Source organism: Camelus bactrianus, chromosome 9, assembly GCF_048773025.1.
Source record: "Camelus bactrianus isolate YW-2024 breed Bactrian camel chromosome 9, ASM4877302v1, whole genome shotgun sequence".
Classification (NCBI taxonomy): domain Eukaryota; kingdom Metazoa; phylum Chordata; class Mammalia; order Artiodactyla; family Camelidae; genus Camelus; species Camelus bactrianus.
The window spans coordinates 41027095-41053323 of NC_133547.1; the positions used below are offsets into that span (position 1 = coordinate 41027095).

General features: G+C 37.7%; 2 protein-coding genes across 10 annotated transcripts in view; one reads left to right on the top strand and one right to left on the bottom strand.

Moving 5' to 3' along the window:
- Positions 1–341: 341 nt before the first annotated feature.
- DRAM2 (DNA damage regulated autophagy modulator 2) lies at positions 342–20892 on the bottom strand. 5 transcript variants are annotated; one of them, XM_010948288.3, is made up of 9 exons: positions 20329–20468; positions 19564–19689; positions 14384–14525; positions 10756–10823; positions 9462–9601; positions 3456–3633; positions 2849–2931; positions 1777–1869; positions 342–1281 (listed from the first exon to the last, which is right to left on the bottom strand). In XM_010948288.3, the coding sequence occupies exons 3-9, from the start codon at positions 14512–14514 to the stop codon at positions 1174–1176; spliced, it is 801 nt and encodes a 266-aa protein (XP_010946590.1). In that variant the 5' UTR covers positions 14515–14525; positions 19564–19689; positions 20329–20468; the 3' UTR covers positions 342–1173. The 5 variants fall into 5 exon arrangements, with proteins under 5 accessions (XP_010946590.1, XP_045367612.1, XP_074226250.1 ...); XM_045511656.2 differs by having other exon boundaries at positions 14384–14528; XM_074370149.1 differs by lacking the exons at positions 19564–19689; positions 20329–20468 and adding an exon at positions 20758–20892 and having other exon boundaries at positions 14384–14528.
- CEPT1 (choline/ethanolamine phosphotransferase 1) overlaps positions 20389–26229 on the top strand; it is a 36051-nt gene continuing 30210 nt past the window's right edge. For 2 of the 5 annotated variants that reach the window (XM_074370148.1, XM_010948290.3), the window contains exon 1: positions 20861–20997. The gene's annotated coding sequence lies outside the window, so the exon portion shown is untranslated. Of the gene's footprint in view, positions 20482–20860; positions 21033–21523; positions 21665–26229 lie in introns of those variants that run through there. The other 3 variants (XM_074370146.1, XM_010948291.3, XM_010948292.3) reach the window with 3 other exon arrangements.

Genomic DNA, 26229 nt, shown 5'->3' on the forward strand with positions numbered 1-26229 from the left:
CTTTTGCAAATCAGTTCATCAAAGGCACCTTCCAGATGAGCATTTTCTTCTTCTGAATTTTATCTGGGATCTGTAAACCATTCTTTATCTGCACAGGTAGGGATCCAAGCAGAAGCTATCCAATCACTTTTATGGCCAGAGGAAAAGAGAGAACGTTGTGCTGGTGGATGCATGTATCACAATTATCTTGTACCTCGTTTTTCTGGATTGTTGATTTTGTTCTTTAGAATTTGGGTCCTACAAAGACCAGCTCCCCTCAAAAAGGCTCATTTTCCAGTTCAATGCTACTTTTACAAGTAATTATAATTGGCTATAAATGAAAATCTTAAGAAGGTCTTGACTGCAGTTTGAGGTGATTTTTATTTTATATTAATCATACCTGCTGTTATTCACAAACTTCTCAGCCTTGTGAAGGAACCCACTAAACACTTCTACACAAAACACAATTGGAGTATATTTACTGATAGCTACTTTCCTTATTCATTAGTAATTAAAATCTAGTATCAGACACTAATCTTCATGAAACTATTGCAAGCACTGTGACAGACCAGTTAGCATAGTGTCTGGCCTCATGGCAGTAATCAATTCAATACCTCCAGGCTCTCTTGTGCAAAGCTTAAGCAATGATGGTGCTCACATGAATTCAGGTCTGCTTCCCTTTAAAACTGGATTCCAGAAGAAAAAAAATTTTATGAAGATGGTAAGAAATGTATTAATATGGTAAAACTACTACTTCAAAATCCAATGAAAAAAGAGCTGTTGAGCAATGCTGATTATTTGGGGTCCTGAAAAATGTCTCTCATATAAGTACTCTAAACAAAACGTCCTTTATAATGCCTTAAAAAATGTGAAAAGTTGGATTTTGCAGACTGCTTGGTGCACTTCTGCTTGTTTCTTTTTAAAAAAGTAGAAAAAAGCTACAATGTTGTAGTCCTTTGGTTTTATTTTCTGGGATTAAAAAAAACTATAGGCATCATGTTTTTATGTGGTCCTCTTGAAGATATCCTTTATAATATCAAATGGCTTAATTCATGGGTCTTGATTATCAGTATTCTTCGACATCGTCAGCCTTGATTAACTGGTTGAAAATTTCAGAGCAGAGTAAGTAACCTTCATGAATATTTCCCCAGTCCCTGAGAATCATAATCACCACAGAAATATTTTGTCCTTTCATCATAAATCTCTGGCAAGTAGCCGTGTTCGTTCATTGTTAACAGGGCAAGGAGCAGTGTCATAGAGGGTTAATCCGTGCAAATTGGCTTCCACTCGTAAAGAAATTTTCTGGAAGAGAAAAGAAAGTTACACATAGAAGTTTGCTCCTTAAAGGCAGATCACATTTTTAATACATTCGGAGGAACATCTTTTGGGACTAGGAATGTAAATCTATTCTAATGAGTAACAAGAGTGAGACAGCTGTTGTACTGCCAACAGTATCATCTGTAGTACCAACAGAGTTGGGAAAAACAAGCTTCTCTACTCAGAAGTTCCTTAATTTTCTTTGGTTTCTACGGAGAATGCGTAAAACTAAACGTTGAGGATGGCCTACGTAAATGTAGGCAGAGTTAATAAAAACTCTCTGAAAGAATTTTTGCAAATTGTTTTATAAGGCTGGACATTGCTGGCAAAACACTATTTCTCCAAACACAGAAGGTCCTCTTCTGGCATCACTGCTTATGAAGTTAATTTTCAAAAACGCCAGAGACTTGCTTCTAGAAAGCTTTCTTATTCCACCCAAAGGAGGTTTAATTGCATAAATTTAATTCCATGTCTTCTTACCTGAAAATCACGGATATAAGTCAGGAAAAAACCAAAGAAGGAAAATGACATAGACCATTCTGCTGCTGTAGTGATCATGTGAAGCACATAACCCTTAAGCGACAACAACAAAAAAGGAGTAGTTCTGTGAAATTTCATTCAAATGATCTATAATTTCTCTCAGATAAAAAACCTATAATATTTATAAACCAACCTGTGTTCTGAATATCAACCCCTGATTTATTTAACCTATCTCTAGATTTAAAGGTAGACATTAGAAAAGTCCTCCTAAATGATCCATCATAGTTTCATCTACAGCAAATAAAATTTTCACTTGAATAACTAAGAACAGGAACTTCTACTCTAGAATCAAGAAGTTACTGCCTTTCCCAAAGCTACGAGTCATTAATGCCACTAAAAAAAAATTTTAAGTAAACAATGCTCAGAATAAACTTAGTGGTGTTTTTTGAACATTGAATAATATATAGATTAATTATAATTAGGAGAATCTAGTAAATTATTTTGCTCAATCACTCTCACAAACATGTCCTATTTACGACTGACTCTTTAAAAATAATTTAAAATAAAATGCCAACTGAGTGGTTTGTGAAAACAGATAAACTCATTTTATTGCCTATTTAAGTATATGTCCCTCTTGTCTTGTTCTCAGGATCAAAAATGCTATCTCTAGTCAGATATCCACTACATTGGAACCCAAATGCAAAGTCCATAATAATAAACTTACAGATAACAAAAAATGGGAAAAGAAATTTTTGCTTTCAATTCAGAAAACAAGTATTCTACGAATAAAAGATTTCAGTGGGGTATATGGTATACTATAACCATATTTAGAGGAATCAATTTCTGATAAGACTCTGCCATCACAACTCTCTTTATGTCTTGAAAATGTCCAAGGATCACAAAGTGACTGGAGAAAAATGGATGGTTCTACATAAACTCTATCCTTTATAGAAAATAGTCCTATACATTAATAATTATTCTACTTTCATTATTAGTAATGTAATGAAAAGCACATCAAAAGCAATGAAAATCTTTAATATAAAACTAAGTTTTATAGACTGTCAGTTCTTACTTTGTCCTCAGGGTTCCAATGCAGTTTCTGTACTATATCAGCGCCAAAACTCCCAGTGTACAGAAGGGATGAGCAAGTCAGCACTATAAAAAAAGTAAGTCAAGGAAGAATCTCAGAGGAGACCTGTAAGTTTAAATTAGATTCAAAACCAAAATCACTTTAAAGGTCTAAAAGGATTACACATACATGTTTCCAAGGTCCAAACCCATTTTCTTAAAGACTTCAAGTTACACGGCAGTAGTAAAGTTTAAAACATGCCCAGAAGATTACTATGAAATGGTTTGCACCGTCTATCCCTCTTTGCTCAATAAATCAGCAGTTCTATCATAAGGTTTTGCTACATAATTGTTCTCAGGGAGGGCCTTAACTCATCCTTCCTATCCCTGAAGGGAGTATGATCAGGCTAAACATTATCCTTGTTCTTAGTTTAGTTATTAGGTCCTATGTAAAACTTGGATTTCATGCTTCCAATTCTTTAATTTAGGGTTTACTAACCCAACAATCTCACCCCCAAAAAAGGTCTGCTTATGATATGCCAACAGTGTTCACTTAAATTCTGTTACTTGATTCCTTTCCAAGTGTAGCCACATTTTACAGTAAAGGATACTGCTAAGTGCACTTACTCCACACCAGATAACCAACAGGAGCCTGATCCAGAAGATCTGTTTGCCGTGAATTTTGGGCTGCATTTGGTAGGAAAGGATGGTCTGAACAAACATATATAATGAGCCCATGCCAAAGGTGAGCACAGCTCCACATACATGTACAGCAAAAAAGGTGGTTTTCTGAGAGGTAGAAGGAAGAAATCAGTAAATAAAAGAATCTCAAAACACATTGCCAAAACTATATCTAAAACCCCAAGCCCAGCGATTTCAACAGAACATTCACTAAGTGGAATAGTTCTGTAGCGTCTACAGACTACTTCCCGAAGTAATATTCTCTCACAGGACTCAGCGTAAACCTGAGGATTACAGTAATCCAAATTATTTCATGCATTTGTGCCACTACTGAAAACATGATAGTGATTATTCATTTGCTCATTTAATAATATGTTTATTTGTGGGTTTCTTATGCATCAAACTACTGTTCTAAGCACACAGAAATATTAGTAAACAACACAGACAAAAATCTGGCTGTTAACATTTACGTTCAAGTGAAGGAACACAAATAGTAAATAATAAACTTCAGAAATACATAAATTCCATAATAAGTTAGATGGTGGTTATGGAGCATAGAAGGAATAGAACAAGATAAAGAGGACTAGGATAGTTGGGAATGCAAGGGGTAGAGAGTTTCAGCTTAAATCTAATTAAAATCTAAATGCAACTTAAAAGCTCAAGAAATTAAAACATCTCCCCTTGCCTCTGATTTGATTGGTCTTAATAAATTATACTGTAAGGGATTACCATAATTTGTAATTTTTTTTTCTCCTTCACCTTACCTTTATTGGAATCCAGTTACATTTTACTACATATACCCTCTGTTTAAAAGTGAGGACAGTAGCTCTCTAAAAATTCTACTATCAGAGGCCTTTGGTGAACTCTCTAGTTTTTTTAAACTGATGCTATCTGTATGCCATTCGGTTGAGAAAGTGCTGTACAGCCCTTGGTAAAGAGGGTATGACTAAGGCAATAGGAGAAGAGAGGTTAGGTTAGTGTTGGTTCCCTCCATCTACAATCAACTGTGCTAATTCACAAACAGAGTCCACTTTTTTTAGTTGAAGGTGTAAGAAGTTTCTAATATAAAGAAGAAAAGATAACAAATTATTTTTAAAAGGTATTGGTTTCCTTTCGGAGATAAAAAGGGCTACTTCAATATGGTACGGGGTGTTTTAACTGGTAATGTTATGAGCTTTGGAAAGGGAAAAAAATGTATCGTTATTACCACTTTGAGTAACAAAGGAAAAAAAAATTCAGCACCCATAAAACATAATGTAAAATGGTAATATCTTCTTGGTTCATATGAATTTATCTATATATATATATATATATATATATATATATATGGATAAAGGCTGTGGAAATAGAGGCAAAAATGAAATTGACTATTTTAGGGTTAAGAGCAGACATATGGGTAGATTTTTCTCCTTAAAAATATTCTCACATATATTGATGAAGCTAAACACAGATATACCCTGATCAGTGCCCACCTGTGATCAGCACACAGTTCTATCAACAAAATCATGTAGCTAAAAAGAATAATAAAGGATGGAGGGCATCTACTTTTGAATTTTTATAATCAAAACAGAGGTATATAAAAGTGGTTTCAACTGGCCGTACTTTTGCTTAACCGAGTCAACTTTGTCATTTTAGAGACTAGGGAAACAGCAGAAGATCTTGAAATGGGCAAGAGGTTATCCTTTCAATGGAATGCTAGAGCCTCTGGGAATGGGTCTATAGATACGTGAATTTTACTTGGCTTTGTTAGGGCTATTTTGCAGAGAAAAGCTGAGTAATGATAGATGTTATGTATAGAGACAGAGATGTTATGTGTGGAGACAGAAGTTAACTTATTGAAAATGCATAGGAATGCAAATAATTCATATGACTAGAAATGCACAGTGTCAGACTAAATGCAATTGATTATCACTCTGTGAATAATAATCAGTTTTGCTAGTTTTGCATCTATTTATAAATTTGTTTGAGCATTCCTTATCTGACCATAAGTGTGTGCTACTTTGACTTCTCTTTTGAACTGGTTTGTAGTACCCACTATTTCTGTCATTAATTAGTAAATTAAATAAAACTTTTGACCTATGTACACAAGTCATTCTTTTATCCTCCTTAAAAATACATCCTTCAACAAAACAAAAGACAAAAACTTACTCTTTGATGAAGACAAACAAATTACAGAGATATGTGAGGTCAGGGCCAAATGTTTGCTATAGAACTTATAAATTACATATTGAGTGGTTTGTAATCTTTACCTAAAAGCAGTTAATGAAACTTAAGAACTAATCTTCTGCTTATTCTTACCCCTTCCATAGTCTCCTTGAGGATAAATTTTCTAGGGAGGGAGAATGCCATATGACAACAGAGTTCTGCTGCCACAGGCCAAGAAATGCCAAGGATTACTGGAAGCTAGGGAACAGGCATGGAATATTCTCCCTCTGATTCCCCAAAAGAGAACCAACCCTACCAATACTTTGACTTCAGATTGCTGGCCTCCTGAACTTTGAGAGAATAAATTTTTGTTATTTTAAGACACCCAAATTGTGGTATTTTTGTTATGACAGCCCTAGAAAATTAACATAGATTTCTGCCTAATCATCCCTTCCACATTTCCTTGACAAGGATAAATTTCCTGGTGCCAACTAAAGAATGTCACTTGTCAACTGGCTCTACAAGGACTGAGTCACCAGCCACTGGGGCTGCTGACCTGCAGTGCTCCCTGAAAGGAGTTCAGGGTGGAGATCAGGAATGAGGCCCTCTGTGCTCTGGAAAAACTGGCAGAACAGGCCTTCAGACAGTTAGATATTTTTAGGAGATAATTTTATGAAACCAGTTTCTTACATCTTCCAGTATTTAGAAAAACGGCTAAAATCATTAAGTAAGATGTCTGTGCCTCATGACTTTGCAGCAACCTTCTACTGAGATGTGTTTGATTGCACAAACCTGTTCTCTAAAATCACGTACACACTGACCTCCCCCCTTATCTCTCTGGAGCACGTCCTCAGCGCTATCTCAGAGGCTGCCTCCCAGGCTATAGTTCACAGTAAGTCCCCAAATAACACTGAAACTCACATCTCTCATGTTGTGCATTTTTATTTCAGTTGACACTAGGAAAGGAAAAATTCCTAGGCACTGAGGACACATTTTTGCTCTGCTATATATTTTTATACACATTTGTCTTCAAAGAAATTAAACCTGTATCTTTTAAGTCAGTTTTTAAATGCCGTATGATAATTATTAGGTCTCTTTAAATACAATCACGGTAATCTCAAGAGAATTTTTCACCCATCCTGCTTAATTCCCTTAGCCTCTCTCACAAAGGTACTAAATACTTAGTATGGGAGCATGCTTGTACTAAGTGCTATGTTAGGTGCTCAATATTCAATGGTGAACAAAACCACTGTGCTGTAATTGATGGAGAAACATATGAACTACAAAATTCTTAAATAAATTTTTAAAAAACCTACAGATATAAAATTAGACTATAAGAAGTGTTAAGAAAAATTAGTTTTTAGAGTCTTGCAGATCACCAAGGAAGAAAACTTGAAGTATATAGGAGGAAGTCATTGACAAAAAAAGACTTCCCTCAGGAAGTATAGTCTGCCAACTTCTATTTAGGCTTGGTGTTGTGGAACGTGCAATCAAAGAAACAATATACGAAATAAGAGTTAAATAAACTTGTCTTACATAAGGAACACAGAAACGCCTATGTTATGGACAATGGAGATACAGGAGGGGAATGATGCAGAACGAGGTTGGAGAGGTAGACAGCAGCCAGATTCTAAAAGACCTTTAAGTTAATTAAGCAGTTTGGCAGTTGAACGAATCATTTTGCCTCTCTTAAATGATATCTCTCCTCATGCAACCTTGGACCTGTGAGCTTTAAGCAGGCGTACAAGGAAGAAGAATGAGGAGTAGATATATTTCCAAAACATTACTTTGGATGCCATATTAAATTAAAGGGATGTAACAGTAAAAGCAGAGGAACTACTATGAAGGCCACGGCAGTAATCCAGATGAGAGATGATGAAATCTAACTTGGCTGAAAAGGAGATGGTAGAGAGAAGCAGATGCTTTCAAGAAATATTTAAGACATAAAGCCAGCAAGTCCCTACTTTAAAACAAAGCACTTGCCTCTCTTCTAAGTTAAGCTCTCTAACTGTAAGCCATTTACAGACGTGGTTTGTGTACCATTTTTCCTATTTGAATCAACCAGTTTGTCTCTGCAAAATAGAAATGGAAAGAGGAGAAAGAGGCAATGCACTCACCCCTTTAAATAAGCAGTGGAAGTTTACATTAGAAAGGAAGGGGAACGGTTTGACATCTGGGTACTATTACAGGGTCTGCTTATAAAGATGGTCCAGCAATGAAGCCATCAGTGACAGATATAGAGCACATTCAACAGGTCCAAAGCTGCATGAAAACAGATGTTACCCAGAGAAAAAAAACTAATTTGATTCAAAACTACAAGATCAACGGCACTCTTGTGATGGAGGTAAATTAAAACGAAAGCTGAAAACAAAACGAAGAATGCCTATGAATGCAAACTGTTTTAGTAGGTCAATGAAATAAAGGTAGAAAGGCAGCTTGCATGATGCTATTTGGACCTGCCACTGGAATTTACTGGGTTGTGAACAAATACCAGTTACTAATAGAAGTAGTTAAATGTGGAGGTCACTTAGGGATCCATTTTTACCACACAGTGATGAGAGATATTGTTAAATTGATCAACTGATCAAGGGATAACTAGAATCACGATCCATAGACTACATTCCCCAGCCCCTCCTGCACCTAGGAAATGAATGTCAGTGGAATGATATGAGTCACTGCCAGGTCAAGGTTTTTAAGAAGCAGGTGTGATTTCTGCATGTTCTCTTTGACTGTTTAAGGCAGACAGATGCAGAAGATAACAGGGTCTTAGGGAACGGCAGGACCCGCAGATGGATAGCATCTGGACCTTAAACCACTGTGGGAGGAAAGCCATCTATCAACCAAAAATACCTTCACTGGATCCACTTATATAAGAAATAAACATCAATTGTGTTAAGACACTGAAATTCTGGACTTCGTTAGAGCAGCAAGCATTACCCTGGTACCCACTTGGGTTATATTTATAGCATTTACGAGTATTAACCATTACCAAAACACTGAAAAATAGGAGAGCCAATCAGAAGCATTTAAGAAAGGAGAACTCTAAATAAGAGAGATGGAATATGCCTTTATATGTGTATTTATATGACGAGTGTGTGTTTGTATGTCTGAATGGTTATTAGGTGTGTAAGCAGGTTACCAAATCTCTAAATTGAAACTTTAAAGACGGCAGGGATTAATCAAAAAGCACCATATGCCCAGGATGCAGCTGGTATTACCAAAGACTCCTCTGAAAGAACGTCAATAAAAAGGAATGTGGAGAGTTTGCAAATATTTGGTGAAGGCTGACTGCCACTTTAACATTAAGAATTCCCTGAGAAAAGGCTGGAAGAGCTATAGAGCCTCCTTTTACTTCCTCATATAAGGGGCTGGGTACCTAGGAACACAAGCAATCAATGGGAACATCTAAACAAGAATATAAAATAGGTAGATTAAGTACAACCTGTTAGGCATATTTAAAAAATGTTGAAATCTATAATTGTGTCACTTACAATTGATATCAATTTTCTCTGTCTTGGGATAATCTCCAACTAAGTAGTAATAAAGAATCTACCAAGTAATGAGTCCTGGGGATATTTTAAAAATCAGAATAATTTATATTTGTTCAGGAGATTACTGAGAATCAATTTCTCTAATTTCTAAGAGGGTCAAATAATTTAAAGGCAGTGGATTCCATTTTGTTAAGGCAAAGAAACAATGACAGCATGTAACCGAATGCGTCAGCTTTTCTTTTTTTAACGTGGATTTTTATGTGTTTCAGGAAAATACCTATGCTGGGCTAAAACACAAACCTGGAAGTTTGCCACAACAGAAAGTCCTAAACAACTCAGTAATCCAAGTACAAGGCCAGCCTTGTTTAATTTGATGATACAACTCTCTTCAGGATTCAGAGCATGAACTTGCTTATAACGAACATAAATGGTAGCAACGCCTGGGAAGACAGAATGAGAAAACAGCAAAGTAGTAAGTAACTAAGTAACAGCTGTAGATTTCTAAGTACTCTTAAGGCTGCATTATGAATCTATTGATATGTCTGTGTGACCGAGCAAGTCGTTTGCCTCCCACAGGCCTCATATTAAAAATAAGTTAGGAAAAATTTAAGAGATAAGTCTGACACTTTCTGAAAAATCTCTAATAGTAAATGTTATATAAAAAACAAAATATTCTATATAATTAGTACTAAAGTCTAAAGCAATTTGTCCTAGAATATGGATAAAATGGACATAGGCAGAAAAACACCAAAAAATTATTTGCCTCACTTTCTTTTCCTTTTATGTCAAATTACTACAACTTGGCTCAATCAGATATAGCAGTTAAGAAAAAAGAAAAAAAAAAAACCCATTTGACTGTCCTTGTTAGTTAAGAAAGGGCCAAATCAAACCTTCTATTGCAAAAATAATGCCAAAGAACTCAGAAGTGTAGAAATGTAACACAGATACGCTTTTGTAGATATATTTTTAAAAACGTTAGTCATAAGATGAACTTTTATACATTGAATCATTTTTTTATCTTCAGTGTTTGATCTGAGCAAATAATAAACATCACAGGGACAAAATGAAAATATTTAAAACAATCACGATAGATGGAAAAAGCAGTATTTTAGTAAACCATTAATAGAAAAAAACTGGTTCAAAAGTAAATAATGAAAATGAATGCAAAATATTGTAGCAGAGCTCCATTTCTTTGGCATTAGAATACCGCTCAAAAATCAAAACATGGTTCCATAGCTATTCTTATACTTCTAAATTGTTTACCTTAAAAAATTTTCATTGGGGATAGTTGCGGTCAGCCTGTTTACAGTCTTCTATAGGCTGCTAAAGAAATCCACTTAAGGCCTCAACGAATATTTGGTTATATTTTACAACTTCTATTTGGATGAGTGGTCAAAGAGCCCTATATATATATTTTAAAAGATTTCCAGAATTTAGCATTTCTAGAATTTTTTTAAAGAAACATATCTGTGATCAATAACAACATTTCTTCAATTATACCTAGAAAGTAACACAAGTAACACGATAGTGTTGAAACAAGAAAAGCTCAATTCAGCTACTAATTTTGACTATTAAAACCACTCTCATCACTTACATAAAACTGCGGCGATATTTAACATTGCCCCGAACAAGCATTTTTCTGGAGCTACTGTACCAGTGTCACTGAAAGAAAAAAAAGAAGGTGTGCTAATTGCTCATATTAGATATACACATGTATTTCTTCTAAGGGATAGGAAACAATAGAGGTTACTTCAAATCCTTTACCTTCTCATAAATTCATGAGCTCAACTCTTAACGTGATTTTATGAAAACATAATTTGAGCTCACAATATTTGCCTCGTTCATGTATCACTTAAGATTATTTCTTCTTCACATAACAGAAGTCAATATAAATTGATAAAAGAGCTATCCCAGGCATGTTAAGGCTGTGTTATTGACATAGATCAGTCAGGCAATATGTTTCTGTCTCACCTGAATATTCCCGAAACACCACAAGATCTTTCATGACTCGGTCTTTTGACATCTGTTGTTGACTCTGCCTACATTCAATTAACACCTGATCATTTCCTGATTATTTACCAAGCACCTACCGTGTGGGACAGCACTTTAGGGACAGGAATACAGTGGTAAATAAAATAGACAAAGCCCTTACACTCCTGGAGCTTCCATTCAAGACCAGTTTTGAGTTCCCTCCTCTCTACAGCCTTGGCCAACCCCTCTAGCAGCAGGCTGATGCAAAGAGCATTCAGTCCAGACTCCCATCAAAATCCCGTATCACACTGTATTGCAGTATGTCTGTTTACATGTCTGTCTTTCAGCGCAGGGTGGACTACACAGATCCCGATCAACAACCCACCATTTACTAACTGTGAAACCTTGTGCCCTGTCTGTGAAATGGGGCTATCAATTTCCTCCCAGCCTCACTGGGTCAACTTGAGGAAATGAAACTGTGGTAATACATGCAAAGTATCTAGCACAGCAATAGGCATGCTGGAGACACCCATTAAATGTTGGCTAGTTCCTTCCCCTTTCCCCAAACGACTGTAAAGATTAAAAAGACAAAGTCTTTGGTCTCAAACTGAAGTACTATAGGAAAGAAATAAAAGAGAAATGGGAAAGTCACATCCAGTATGGAATTAGTAAGATTTGATTAACATTTGGATAAGGTTTAGGAAAAGTAAAGTATCAAATATGAATTCTAAGGATTGCTCCTTCCCACTCAAAAATGTATCTTCAGATACAAAAGAGTTTGATACTCTTTGATCATTTTCAGGGAGTGGGGGTTATGTTTGTTGTTGTTGTTCCTCCTACATTTCAAGTTTTCAAGAATAATATACAAAGGGGGATGGTATAGCTCATTGGTAGAGTGCATGCCTAGCATGTACGCACAAGGTCCTGGGTTCAATCCCCAGTACCTCCATTAAAAAATAAGTAAGTAAACCTAATTACCTCTCCCTGCAAAAAACTTAAAAAAAAAAAAAGAGTAATACACAATTACCATTCTTATAATCAGAAAAAAACTCCTTAACTTTAATAGTCATATTCCAATTGATGCTCCTGTTTTGAATTACCCAATAAGTAAGTAGTCAGATGCATGTCCAAGATATGCTCTGGAACAAAATGACAAATTGGCCTGTGTGTGGAAACAGCCATGCCCATCACCTCGTCAGCACAGCACTTCAACCCAATCAGCGGTCATCAAGCTATTCTGATCACACAGCATCAGAAAAAAAATGGTCTGATCACCAATATATGTTCTCTGTTATATTATTATACATATATTAAACATAAGTTTAAATATTTTGAAATAAAAAAAATATAGATGTTTTAATAATTTCTTCTCATACCCCAGTGGTTAGTCTCATGAACCTTTCTTCAGTGTTCACTGCTTCAATCAACTAGAACACCGAAAGCACACTTGCAGTGGAATTGTCTTCCAAGTGGAATTTACATTTGGTTATGTCTTCTTGTGGCTATCACAATTAAACCTTTTAGATAGGGTTTATGAACTGAAAGGAACTTTACAGAGTATTTTGTCTAACGTAATCATTTTTCAGATGAAGGAAATGAGCCTAAGAGAAGTAAAAATAAGTACCACTGAATTGAAATATATTAGGATGTTGGAGAAAGATCCCAGGGTTAAAACTACTAAGTTCATGACCAAAAAAATTTAAAAAGGCAGAAGGACAGAGACAGAAAAGGAAGTGTCTAGGATTCTATCAGAAAATCACATGCAAAATCATCAGAGAACTGAAACTCTGAAGAGCTCAGTGGTCTCTTAAATTATTAAAAGCTCTTTAATGAGGAGGTATAGGAAATATATATAATAGAAATTATAGAGAAAATAAGACAGAGAAGCAATAACCAAAGAAATAAAAGTTGAAAAAATTTAAAGAGCTTTCTTCTTTACATTTTAATGTACTTTTATTATTATTTTTTAATGTATTTTTTGGATTGTTTATAATGAACATGTAGTGTTTAATCAGAAAACTCCACCATAAGGGGAATTACAAAATATGAAACAAACTGGCTTTAAGAATCATTAAAATACAAAAACAAAGACAAAAACTCTTTAAAAATGAAAGCAGACAAGTTCTTTGAGAGGAAATAAAAATGCTGAAGGACCCTCATGAATATGTATGTTGTTTTAGAGTTACTAAAAAATGAACTGGTTCCTTAAGTTACGTATCTCTCTAGCACAGTCATAAACAGTGGTGACTATTTGTCAAATTATTCCTAGAACTGAAACCTTAAATTCTGAAATAACTTTGGGTTTTGTAAATCATCCTAAGGGACTCAATTTTTTGTTGATCTTTCTGCCATACCATACCACTGTGGAAACAACAAATGCAGAATGTAATGTCCTGATTTAAGCTAAACTGTGGAAGGAAATCAACCAAACCATTAAGCACCTTTGGAGGGGCAGGGACTGGAGAGGACGTTGGAAGAGACTTTCACTTTTTATTTTTATGATCACTCTAGTACTGTTTAAAATTTGTTATAATAAGCACATACTGCCTTTATAATTGGGAAAAAAAGAGGGTTATGGACATAGCACACACGATTGAGTACCCATACTTACATCATTAGTAGCTGTGAAATTTCAAAAATATTACCAATAAAATTTTAATACTCAATGTGTCAGAAAGTTCTAGGTAACATGTTATAAAAAGTAAGAGCATAGCCTCTAGAATCAAATTGCCCAATTACTGAGTCATGTTCCCTTGGACAAATGACAACCTCCCTGGACTGCATTTCCTCCTCTATCAAATGGGGGTCATAGTTCCCACCTCAAAAGGTGGTTGTAAGAATTCAATTATTTAAGACCTGAAGAATGCTTAGAACATTGCCTTGTATACAGTAAGTAGATCAGTAAGTGTTTGTCATTAACACTATCTTTTAATATTATTATTATTATTGTTCCAGAATTTTTTAATTTTAAGAGGAAAATAATTCCAATTCTATCTTCTGAGACCTCAGATACTTATTTGGAAGACAAGGCACTGAAGTGTCATAATTCACTAACTGATTCTTAGCCCTCTGTCTCCACATTTCTCCATCACACAGAAAGAGCCAAATAAACTTCCTCTTTACATTCCTTTTATTGTTATAGTATCAAACATAAAATCTGAATTTTAAAATATTAAAATTAAATATTGGGTTCAATGCTAAAATACGAATGAGACATGACGATGTTCTATATAAGAATACACTTCACTAACCTGATATAAGGCAAAACAGGGTCAACGTGGTGGAGTTCTATGGCAGTGATGTATGAAAATATGAAAGCAGCAGCTGTCCAAATGACAAGGGCTGAAGGAAGGAAACTGAGGCCTTGCTGAAACCACCACATCTCAAACAGGTCTTCTGAAGCAGAAACAAACAAATTAGGAAAGATTATTCACGAGTATGTCACCTATTCTACTTCAGCCACCCCGTCCCACAACCTTGTACATTTCTCACCCTCAGCTGCTTCACTTCTGATCAGCCCAGCACCATCTACTAACACCGGCTCTCTTTCAATTTCTTAGTAAATGGAACCAAGATTCACCCACTTCTTGTATCCAGAAATTTTTTCTCCCCTGTCCTTCTACGCATAATCAAGTACATCAAAGGCTGTTTATTCCACCTCCTAAATTTCTTCATATCTAACCCTTCTCTCCATCTTCACTGCCAGTACCCTACCTAAACCACCATCACTTCCCAACTAGATTATAAAAACTTCCTAAATGGTCCTCTCCTAGTCTGGACCACAGGCAATCTAGATTTCATTCTTAAATTGGAATGAGCCTTCTTATTCTGAAATACCAATCTGACCATTTTATTCTCCTTTGAAGAATCTCTGAGCGCCTCCCCTAGGCCCTTATAAGCTGTCTTTCCTCCTTAACATGGTCTATAAGGTCCTTTTACTGTCTAATCTCTATTGACGTTTCTACATTCGTCTCTGGCCACTTCTTTGATCTCAGTTATTTGATTTTGCTATTATCATCTTCATCCTCATTATAAAAGCAAACTACCATATGTCAGCAAGGCTACTAAGCACCTTAAATATGTGATCTCATTTACTGCTCACTACAGAATTTAGAGGTTATGAGAATTGCCCAAGGTCAGAGGGCTGCAGTAGACATGATTCAAACTCAGGCAGTTCCATTCTAATACCAATCACTATGCTATGTTGCCACAGAAAATTTCTTCCAAATGTGTTCAAAAATTTCAAAATTCCTCAAATGTGTCATGCCTTCTGGCGCGCCTTTGTCCACGATGTTTTGTCTGGATGTTGGTAAGTAGTAAGTGGTCAATAATATGAATTAGAAAACATTAGTGTATCTTCATACATTAAATTAAAAGAAAAATACAGAGGCACTTCCAAACATTAAGAAATTACTCCAACACACGTGAAAATAATTTCATGTTTGGAGTATCTTCTTACAGTTTGATGGATTGAAATTTAGTATTTCCCATGAGCTTTGTAAAACTTACAACTCTGATTTCCAAGATCCTCCAATGTGCTCAGCTTCCTCAGCTCAGACTGACCTTCCAAGTAATGTCATCTCAGCCACTTTTGACTTGTACTTGTCACTTACTCAGATCATCTGATTTGTTGCTAAATATGTACATTTAACTTGTGCTACATAAGTTTCTTTTCCTTTCTCCCTGAAGTCACCATTATATTGCTTTGAGTAACTTCCTGTCTGAATTATCACAATCTCCTCTTTTCTGTTCTTTCCCAGATCAGTCCTTAATATTCTAGTGTAAGTTTCCCGAATAATAATTCTCAATTTCTATAAATCTCGAATAACTTCCAAAATCTTTCACGTCTCTCCTTTCATCTCTTTAAATGTTATTTTGTTTCTGATCAATTCGAATCTATAATCTTTAGGAGTCTAGTTTCATATTTGTCGGTTCTGCCAACCCTTGCGCATGTGTTTTTTTGGTTTTTGACTATGAGCCCCTGTCTGGATGATCTTAACTGGGAGTATTCTAAACAGCTTAGATTAAGGATAAATCATTGCAGGGAGAGTCGGTCTGTATTTTTGCCAGGCACTGTGGCACATCACTAACCTGGGCCAACTTTAATTTCTTGGCTTCCTTATTTTTTTAGACCACTTAGGTATGTAAATTTGAACCTTGAAGCTGAGTAATGCCAGACCCTGTAGTTTCAAGTTCTTATGTGGTTATCTTTATTTCCCCACCTGGAGCTGTGGTGAAAATGAATAAATTTCTTTGTGACCCCCCTGTGTCGGGAAGGCAGTATTCTTCCTAGCCCACCTTTCACTGAGTGTACAGATTTTTGAGGGTCCTGGCTGAACTGGAGAGAGGTGGTTCCAAGGCCATGAGCTGCACAATTTCAAGTAAAAATAACTACATTTTACTTTTTATGAAGAAAAGATATCCCCTGACACACGGGCATCATCCACACAAACTATCACGTGAATGGTGCCCCTTGGAGGAGAAAGCGTGGGAGGTCAAGGGGTATGAGTTCCATCTCTCTGCTTTGGGTGGGGAGCATGGGGAGCCTATCACATTCATCCTTAATTGTACTTTATTTCTGCTGCTAGCCAAAAGCACCCCCAAAGAGATGCACTGCTGGTTTACCACTCTGGTTTCAGCTCTCTTTGACTTTCTAGGCCTAGGAATTTCCCTTTCTTTCCTTCATGAACTGCTATGCATTTAAGAGGCTACTGTAATTTATTCAGCACTTGGGTGTTTTAGCAAAGGAGATTTTTAAAACATTTTGTCCACCCATGGCTAGAAGCATAACCTCCTCCTTTAATCGCTTTTGCCATGTCCAAATCCTTCTTACTCTTCAAAATGGAGCTGAAATACCATCTTCTACTCACAACCTTCCCTAATCCCTTCAAATCTGGAATTAGGCACCCTTTCCTCTGAGAACACTTGATTTGCACATCTCTTACAGCTCATTATCTTTTATGGTATAAAAATCTGGGAGGGTGTCTGATGTGGATAAAATCCTTGATGTGGGACTCCACTTTACTACCCAAGCAGAGAAGAGGGCCTTGCTCATAGAAATTACTCAGTAAGTTTTTTTTTTTAATGAACAAACAGCCAAAATGAAATCCCTTTAAGCCCTCAAAAGGTTTATGATTTTCCTATTTCAGTACACAGTACCGGCCACCCCCAACTTACGATATAGTTCAACTTAAAAATTTTTCCACTTTATGATGGTGCAAAAGCAATAAGCATTCATTAGACATCACACTTCGAGTTTTGATCTCTTCCTGGGCTCGTGATGTGCAGCGTGATACTCTTGTGAAACAGCAGCAAGCCACAGCTCCCAGTCAGCCACACCATCCCAGGGTGAACAGCCGATTCCCTTATCACCATCTGTACCCACACAAGCACTCTGTTTTTCATTTTCAGTACAGTAGTCAATAAATTACATGAGAATTCAATACTTCATTATAAAATGGGCTTTGTGTTAGATGATTTTGCCCAACTGCAGACTAATACAAGTGTTTCAGCAAGTTTATGGTAGGTTAAGTTAAGCTACGTATGCTATTTCAGTAGGTTATACATATTAATGCATTATTGACTTCGGATATTTTCAGCTTACAATGGGTTTATTGGGATGTAACCCCATCAAAGGTGGAGGAAGATCTGTATGTGTTACCATTTTTCCAGGCCATCCAGATTCTAAGGCCTCAAAGTACCTTTAGGTTCTCTCTTCCAAAGCCCACACATGTTGTCACTAGGTGATGACAATTCTACCTCCAGCCATTTGCAACCATTCTTCCTTGTAGTCTACCAGTGTAGCCACTTAGGTCAGATTCTCAACTCTTTTGGTCTGCTTTTTCTCTTCCCCTCCATCCATTCTATATGCACTGCCAAATTAACATTCCTAAAATGTTTTTCTGCTCAAAAACTTTTTTTAAAATAAAACTGTGTGAACTTAGGCAAGCATCATTAATTTTTCTGAATTAGTTTCTCCTTTGGAAAATGCGGGTATTTTTGGCCAAGGCTGCGCTGCCCAATACAGTCACCACTAGCCATATGTGGCTGTTGAAGTTAAAATTTCAATTGATTAAAAAAATTTTAATTTCAGCTCCTCAGGTGCACTAGACACATTTCAAGTGCTCAAAAGCCACAGGTGTCAAGTAGCTACCATTTAAGATGGTGAAAATACAGAACACTTCCATTATCGTAGAAAAGTTGGGCTGTGCCGGATAATTACTGCAGGGATTACGCTGCTGACATGGCACAAGTAAAGAACCTAAACACACTGGTGATACTGGTAGCTTTTAGTATTTACTGTTTATGGGCTAAAATAATACTCACTTCAGAGAGGTTTTCTTTCAAGAACTAAATGAGATAACATACATAAGATACTCTCACAGGTGGTCAATAAATGTTTGTTCCTCTTTTAGAATGTGAAAGATGAATTACCTGTTTACAAGTTCACAAAATATCAGTCTTAAAATCTGCCCAAACCTTTACCTTTTGAAAATCGTGAAATCCACATACAAAAAAATAGAGGTTGTTTTGACCCAGATGCTCTTAAACATGTAAAATTTCAATTCAATGCACCAACACTGTAGGCAGAACACTATTCTATAGCATTATTAATTTTTTCTTTAAATAGTTGATACTCATGTATTTTATAATGATTTGTACCATCTAGAATTAATATTTTAAACCTGAGGTATCAATTTTCTTATTCTTTCTCCCATTAGACACTTTTCCCTTATCTCAAAAAGAATAAAATAAAATGAAAAACACAGAAGGAAAGACAATAATGAGGGAAGGCTGATAACTTAATATTAAGCAAAATAAAGCACAGACTAGTCCCTGTGATGCAATGGAAAGAACACAGCTGTGAGGTCAGATTTATCTAAGTGCAAATTCTAGCTTTTCATGTCCCAGCTGTATGATTTCAGGCAAGTTACTCAGCTTCTCTGAGTTACGGTATCCTGAAAGTAGCCATCTCAGAAGGCTGTTCCTTACAACAAAACAGAGTGGGCATATAATATAAAAATGATAGGTGATGTATCAATTCTGCACAACCACCACTAGCCACAGGGATGGGGAACGACAACACTTAATTCTTAGTATATATGAATCATTTTGGATTCCTATTTCCTTAAGCTTTTAGGGTTCTGGTTATCTGAACTGACATTTTAGAGAAGGAGCAGGGATTGAAATGGTTTACCAGTTTGCTAATGACTACTGAGAAACCTAAGTGCACCAACTAGGTGGGGCAGACTACTTACCTATGCGTTGTTATCACTGGAAAGCTGGAAGCACCGCTGGCTAACTGCCAACCAGGCAAAATTAATTTTAATGGTTTATAATTTAAGAAACTTTTCAAGATACTTGAAAATATGCAGGAATAAGCTTCACATACCAGTGAGAGTGTTTAACAAAATGTTCTTGCATCTCTCACCTATCTTCTCTGCTCTCCTTGAAGATCCATGAATCAGAACTGCAGCTACAATTTGTAAACTTCACAAATATTGAAGTGCCACTGGTAAAAAGACGAATTTCTTATGCTGTCTCCTCTAAGTGGTTACTGCTTAGAAACAATAAGAATAAATAGTCCAAGTGAAGAGAGAAAGCCCTAAGCTCCTTTTAGAGGTACATAGAATCATCAGGCCCAAAGCAAAGCATAATAGAAAATGGTTATTTTTCTTAACTGTAACTTGGCCTTCTAACAAATGTAATATTCTCGTAATGGTTACAAACTAAAGTCTAGAAGATTAAGGCGCTTTTTTGTAAACTGGATCAAATGTTATAGGGAGAGAAACGGTGGAGAATCCGAAAATGCAATGCAAATTACAGCTGTATTTGCGTACTGATTTACAAATTTAACTTTGGGGGAACTGGAAAAATGTAGCGTTTCGCAAACGTATCCTAATGTAAGCATGGTTGAGGACACAAAGGACGAGCCATTTATCTTTCTGTGTTGGGCACCCCGCGATACAATTGGGTGTAGCAGATTTGAGCTTCGCGTAAACACAAGGTCACACGGATCGCAATTTCAAATCTTCCTTCCGCCCCCGCCATCCCCCACCTCCGCCCCACACCAAGGAATCTGAGCCCAGCAGTGATAAAGGGAACGTATACTCAACCGCAGTTTGTTGTGGAATTGGGGCGAAGGTTCTTTGCAACCGCTTAAAAGAAATAAAACCAAGGAATTATTTACACCCACCGCTGCTTTATTCCGGAGGCGCAAAGCTCTTGGACGAAGATCTCGGCTACGCTTTGCCTGGGGCTGGGAAATGATGCTGGAGGCGGAGCTTGGCCCGGCTAGGGGCATGCGGGCTGGGGTTTATAGGGGAAGACCAAGGACCTGGACGGAAAGGTGAGGCGCAGAGACCTGAGCCCAGCCTGCACCCGCTCCCGCCCCATCCCGGGTCCCGGGGAGCCCGCCCGCGGCTCCGGCCAGCACCCGGTCCCTCTCCCGCGCGTCGCGTACGGTAGTCCCTGGAGGCAGGGCGAGCCCGCATGCGACTCTCACGCCCGCCACGGAGGTCAAGGCTCCCAGCAGCATCCGCCTCCCCGACCCACCCGATCCCATCCTCTGACACACATGCCCTAGTGGAAGCTGAGCCTGTCCTCATCCCCTTTTTTGGCCTACCTTGCTTGGACGACCCAGCCAGTACTGGCCGCCGGGTCCGGAGCCTGCCGGCCGGACTGAGATGGGCGGAGCCCGGGGCGCGCTCCCGAGCAGCCTGGCGGGTCCCGGGGCGCGATCACCGCCCGGAGAGGCGCGCTCCCGCCACCACCAGTTCCGACCCTGTATCCCTTTACGGCAATCGCGAAAGTGTCGTGAACGTGCTGCCGCGGATCAGAGTCACCCAGTCGGCTGGAGTCGGAGGTATTATTTCTAGGGGTGTGCTTTTGGGGGCCAGGGTAAGGCTGCCGGGCTCGCTCTTGTCTTGGGGATATGGCCAGGGTGTAAAGGACGTGTCGGAGGACACGACTTTCACGAGGGGTGGAGAGAGGGCTGCACGCTCTCGGGGTGGGGTATTGGAATATAGCTGTGTATGGACTCGCGCGGGGGGAACGCAGCCCTGCCTCGCGCGGGGGAGCCTCGCGCGCGGGGATGTGGGGAGGGCGAGGGGCGACTGCCCCTCTGGCCGCGGATGGAGAGATTGAGGCGGCGAATCGCCAGCGCGAGAGCCCGGGGCCTGCTATGCGAGGAGAGGAGAATCTCGGCGGCCGAGGCTGGGCGGGCCGAGGGCTGGGGGCGCTGTCCGTGCGGAACCGACCTTGCCTTTCAGGTCCACACCCTCCTGCTTGGGTGCTGCTAAGTCCACAAATCGAGTTGCATCCTGTGCCGGGTTTGCCCTCCCTTTGGAATAAGGTGCTGGTGTTTCGTGGCTGGGCCACACTTCTTGGTCAGCAAGTTTTCCAGAAATTTCAGCGTATATTGACAAGCTCTGAGGTTGCCAGCTAGGGTTTATTCCAGCAGTGTTCTTGGAAGAAGGGACAGAAGAGTTGCTAGTCTTTGCCGATGTTCCCAAGAACACTGGATGAATGAGGTCTGTTTCACTTGTCTTCTCCAATCAAGTGCTTGGCCATTTTGTGTCGTTTTGCCTTTTGCATCATTGGCATTAATATGTAATTTTGCTTGAAGTCTTTGAGTTCATTAATGAATCCATGTTATGATAGTAGGCAAATTGATAGTTATATTTAAACAAATATTACTGTGTTGTCTTTGTATGTGGACCAAGAAAAAAAGGTTCAGTTTCTGCTCTTGAACTAGTAGGAATATTTTCAGTGAGGGTATTGAATTGACAACACAAGTAAGGTTGGTAAAGGCATTTAGAGCATAAGTACTTTAGTACCTTTGGCGTTCACATAACATTCCAGAGACTGAAGTTCTAAAAGCATTTTGCTTCATACTCGTTTTGTGCTGAGCACAAAGCTACTTGTACAACTTGTTTTTACAGCTCTTCCATTTAAGAAATAAATTAGCCTCTGGTATTAACCTGTTCCAACAGAGGCGTCTTTATTTGTTCCCCAGTTATTATATTATTATTGAATATTTACAACTATGATTTCATAAATTCATTCTTCCTTTCCCACACCCAATCTCTTAAAATTTACATTATAAACACTATTAAATGTTTGCTGTTTAACTCTAAATTTGTTTTATAACCCCAGTTACGTTTTATTGCATAGTCAATTTGTTTTCTAGGAAGCAGTATACTTGTTCTTAAAAGAGAACTAAAAGTGATGGTGATACTCTTTTGAAAGTTATGCTGTGCTGTCTCTTTTAAGGAAATAGGAAAATAATCCATCAAATGCCAGGCTTTGGCTTTTTTTTTTTTTCCTTCCCCCTGGAGGAAGTTATTTCTTTTTTTTTTAAGAAATGCAAGATTTCACTTCAACAAACAGTAGATCTAAATTGTGTTACACAGTACTGTTTTAGCTTCCAAGTCTGCTGAAAAGGCTTTTGTTTTTGCTAACTTGTTCTGTGTGTCACTTGTTAAATAATGCTGAATGTAATCCTGTGATCCTATTAGTTATTTGTTTTTTTTTTAACTTTTTATAATTTGCTCTGCCTCCCAAATAGTGTTGGCCATTAGTATTTTCCTTTAGTGGAGCTGTGAAAGTGGGAAAAGCTGTGTAGTCACCAGTTCCTGTGAAAGGACGGCCGACATACTGCTGAATCAATGCAGCTCAAAACTTGGCACCCTTAGACATGGGGGATGGGAATTCTGGAATTTCCCGCTACAGGTTGGATATTGTGTAAGCTTACCTTATGCTCTGCTCGGCAGTTGGAGATGCCTTTTTGAGTGTGTTACTTGTCAGATGTTCCCCAGTGCAGAACACAGGAATCATGTAGGCAGCATGCTATTATCCTCAGCTGCTATTCTGCATCGGATGCTCAGATGTTCTGCATCATAGATTTAAGGTCTACAAATTGTGTATAATTTTAGTAAAGGTATTCATTTAATATCTCTGGTTTTATTTTTGTACCTTTGTTGGGTTCCCCATAAATATTCACGCCTGCACAAAGAAGAATTTTGTTAGACCGTCTCTGCCCCCTCCTCTGAACTCCCCCAACAGTTTGTTCACAGTATGTTATAACAGCTGTTTACAAGACTCCCTGCCCTTACTTTGAGTTTGAGGGCATGGATGGTATATTTCAACCTTTCTGTTTCCTCAGAGTCTAGAACCACTAGGTGCTCATTAAATATTAGATGAATCACATTTGTTCACTGTTCCACAAATAAGTACTGATTACCTACTTAGTGTTAGGTTTGGTATGAGATTCTGGGAAAAGAATGTTAAGATAGACATGGCTCCTGCACTCCTGTGTCTTACATACCAGTGTGGGGAAAAGACCAGAAAACATCATCAACTAACAAAAACATTCAAAATGTGGTTAAGTGCTATGAAAGGAGCATCACATTCGATCAGGTTATGTCGCCGAGGAGGGAAATTTGCTGATTACAAGTGGAAAGGTTGCAATAGCTATAGGACAGTAATCAGTATTATCATAAATGAACTCCGGGTGATAAGAATTTTTAACTGTTTTAAGTACTCACTTTTACTATTATGGTTTATGAAAATATATCCTCACTTAACAAATAGGCTGTTCCAAAAAATTCTTGGTTTCTTGATAAGCTCATTGATGACTTTCCATAACATCCAAATAAAATCTCAACTCCTTGCCAAGGTCTATGAACCTGTGCATTGTCTGGCTTTTCAGATTTTATTTTATCTCACCCTTTCATCTGTTTTACTACTGTCCAGCCATAGTCATTGCAGAGGTCCCTGAGTGAGAGACAAGATCACTCGTATTCAGAGCCTGTTCTCTGGGACTGTTCTTGCTCTTGAAATGGCAACCTCCTTCTCTTCCTCTGAATTTGGAATAAGTGCTTCTTCTCCGTGGACTTCAACAACCTTATCTAAAATCTGCACCCTCAACTGTTACCTGGCTCCACACCTTGTTTTCCTCATAGTGCCCATCAGAGTGTGTAATGTTATTTGCTTGTTTACCTGTTTTTAGTTTTTTTTCCCATTGGACATGGGAGCTGGGACCATGTCTGTCTTGCTTACTGCACTCGTATATTGGCTGAATGCTTTTGGAACTTGGAATCCATTTTCTTATAAAAACTTGGGACTGCTGCCTAGGTTTGTAGGCTAGCCAGCAATAATTTTAATTTTTTGCATTAATTTTTTAGTTCCTTGTAGTGTGGATAGAAAAGAATATTACCCCTTCCACCTTTTGGGCATCAGCTTGACTCCACATAAAAATCTCAAGTGGTTAAAATAATTTTTGTGATGTTTGTACCTCCTTTCCGTATTCTCACTTCACATCCTTTTTCCCTTTCTCTCCATAGAATCTGATCTCCTATTGTAGCAGCCTACACTGTCCTGCTCCCTTGAATATGCTTGCTTTTCACATGCTGAAATTCAGAAACTCCTGTCTTTTTCCTGAGATAGTTTTCATGGCAGTAGCCTCCTGGTCTCAGGTGTGACGGGAGGAAGGAAGAGTGGAGATGGATCTGTGGCAGTGGCAGTGACAGCAAGGTGGCTACCTGTATGTGTTGAAAGTGAAGTAGGTAGCTATATGTCAGGGGCTATATGTGTCTGCGTTTTTCTTTGCAATCTGGTTGCTAATAAGGTTCACAGAGACAATGTTGCCAAATTGAAATACTCTTTTTTTCCATGTATGAATTATATAATGACTAAATCTAGAAAGGTCTGTCAAAACGTAGATTGTTCTAAAAGAGAAATAGAAGGAAAAAAAAAATCTAGGTTAGAGGGGGGAAAACATTTAGAAGGAAGTATCAGCTTATCGTGTAGTCCTGCCAAATGCTCAAACTTAAAACCATTAGGATCAGTTGCTTGTACTTGTTTAGTGCCAAAAGCAGGCCAGCATCCTCAATATGTCACTTTATCTTTTTTAAACTATTGGAGAATGGAACACTACAATAATAAAATATAAATTGAATTGGCTCAACTTTTTATTCCCATTTTAAGTGGAATTACGTAAGAGCTGATTGATTATAGCTTACCGAGTAGGAAAATACATTATTCTATTTGACTTTTGAGAATTTGGCTGCTTCATGTTACATTATTTTGGTGGTTATCACTCTCATTTCTTCTAAAATGATTTTGTTGTTTGATATTATATAAATATTGCTTTAAAACGGTTTTAATCAAGTACTTTGTGATCCAGTTGGGTGTGTGGAAGAATTCTTTGAAGTAGCTGGAAATTAGCTTTAATTTGCCTTGGTTTGAAAATTATTCCAATATTTTTATTTCAGAGCACTTTTGTTAGTTAAATAGTGGCACTGATGATTCTTTTGAGACTTTTGAAAATTTATTTAAGTCCGTTAATGACCACAGTAACTATTTTCTAAACCAGTTATTGAGATACATGATTGGCTGAGATTTGGGATGCCCCTTTAGATCGTTAGTGACATTGAAATTTTGGAATTTGTTGTTTATGGGAATAGAGAGAAACCCAGGGTATATTTTGATACTAGGTCCATTGTTGAGATGTTCTTGATTCTGTATCACATTCTGTATTCCCATAGTGCAGCATTTCTGGGAAGTTCATATTTCCTTCTGGATAACTTTCTGCCAGAAGATCAAAGTACACATATCTTGGTTCAGCATCTCTACCCTTTTAGTTCCATTAAGATTATTCTTTTTTTCTTTATTTCTTTCCTTTTTAAAATCTTTTTATGGCTTCTCTTCCTCCTACTCAACTAACCATGAGTTTCCCGTAAGGGTCTTTATTCTTTTCCTTTTCTCTTTAGACTCAATCCATTTAAGAAATTTTCTACTTTCTAATCTTTAACTAGCCTTTTGCTTTTAAGTTGAAAAACTTGAAATTTTGATCTCGTACCCAAACACCAGTCATTTGATTTTGTCTAAAACATCTCTACTTAAAAGCTGCATGTATAGCTTTCCTGCTCTCACCCGAGATCCCCTCTCATCCTGCACCCTCTAAAAGGGAAAATAAACTGATTTTTCCTTCCAGACTCTCATTTTGACAGTAGTACCACTAGCCTCTGACTGTTGGTTCCTTTTTTTCTTCTGCCTCTTCACCTCTCATGTCTAATTCCTAAGCACTTCCTCT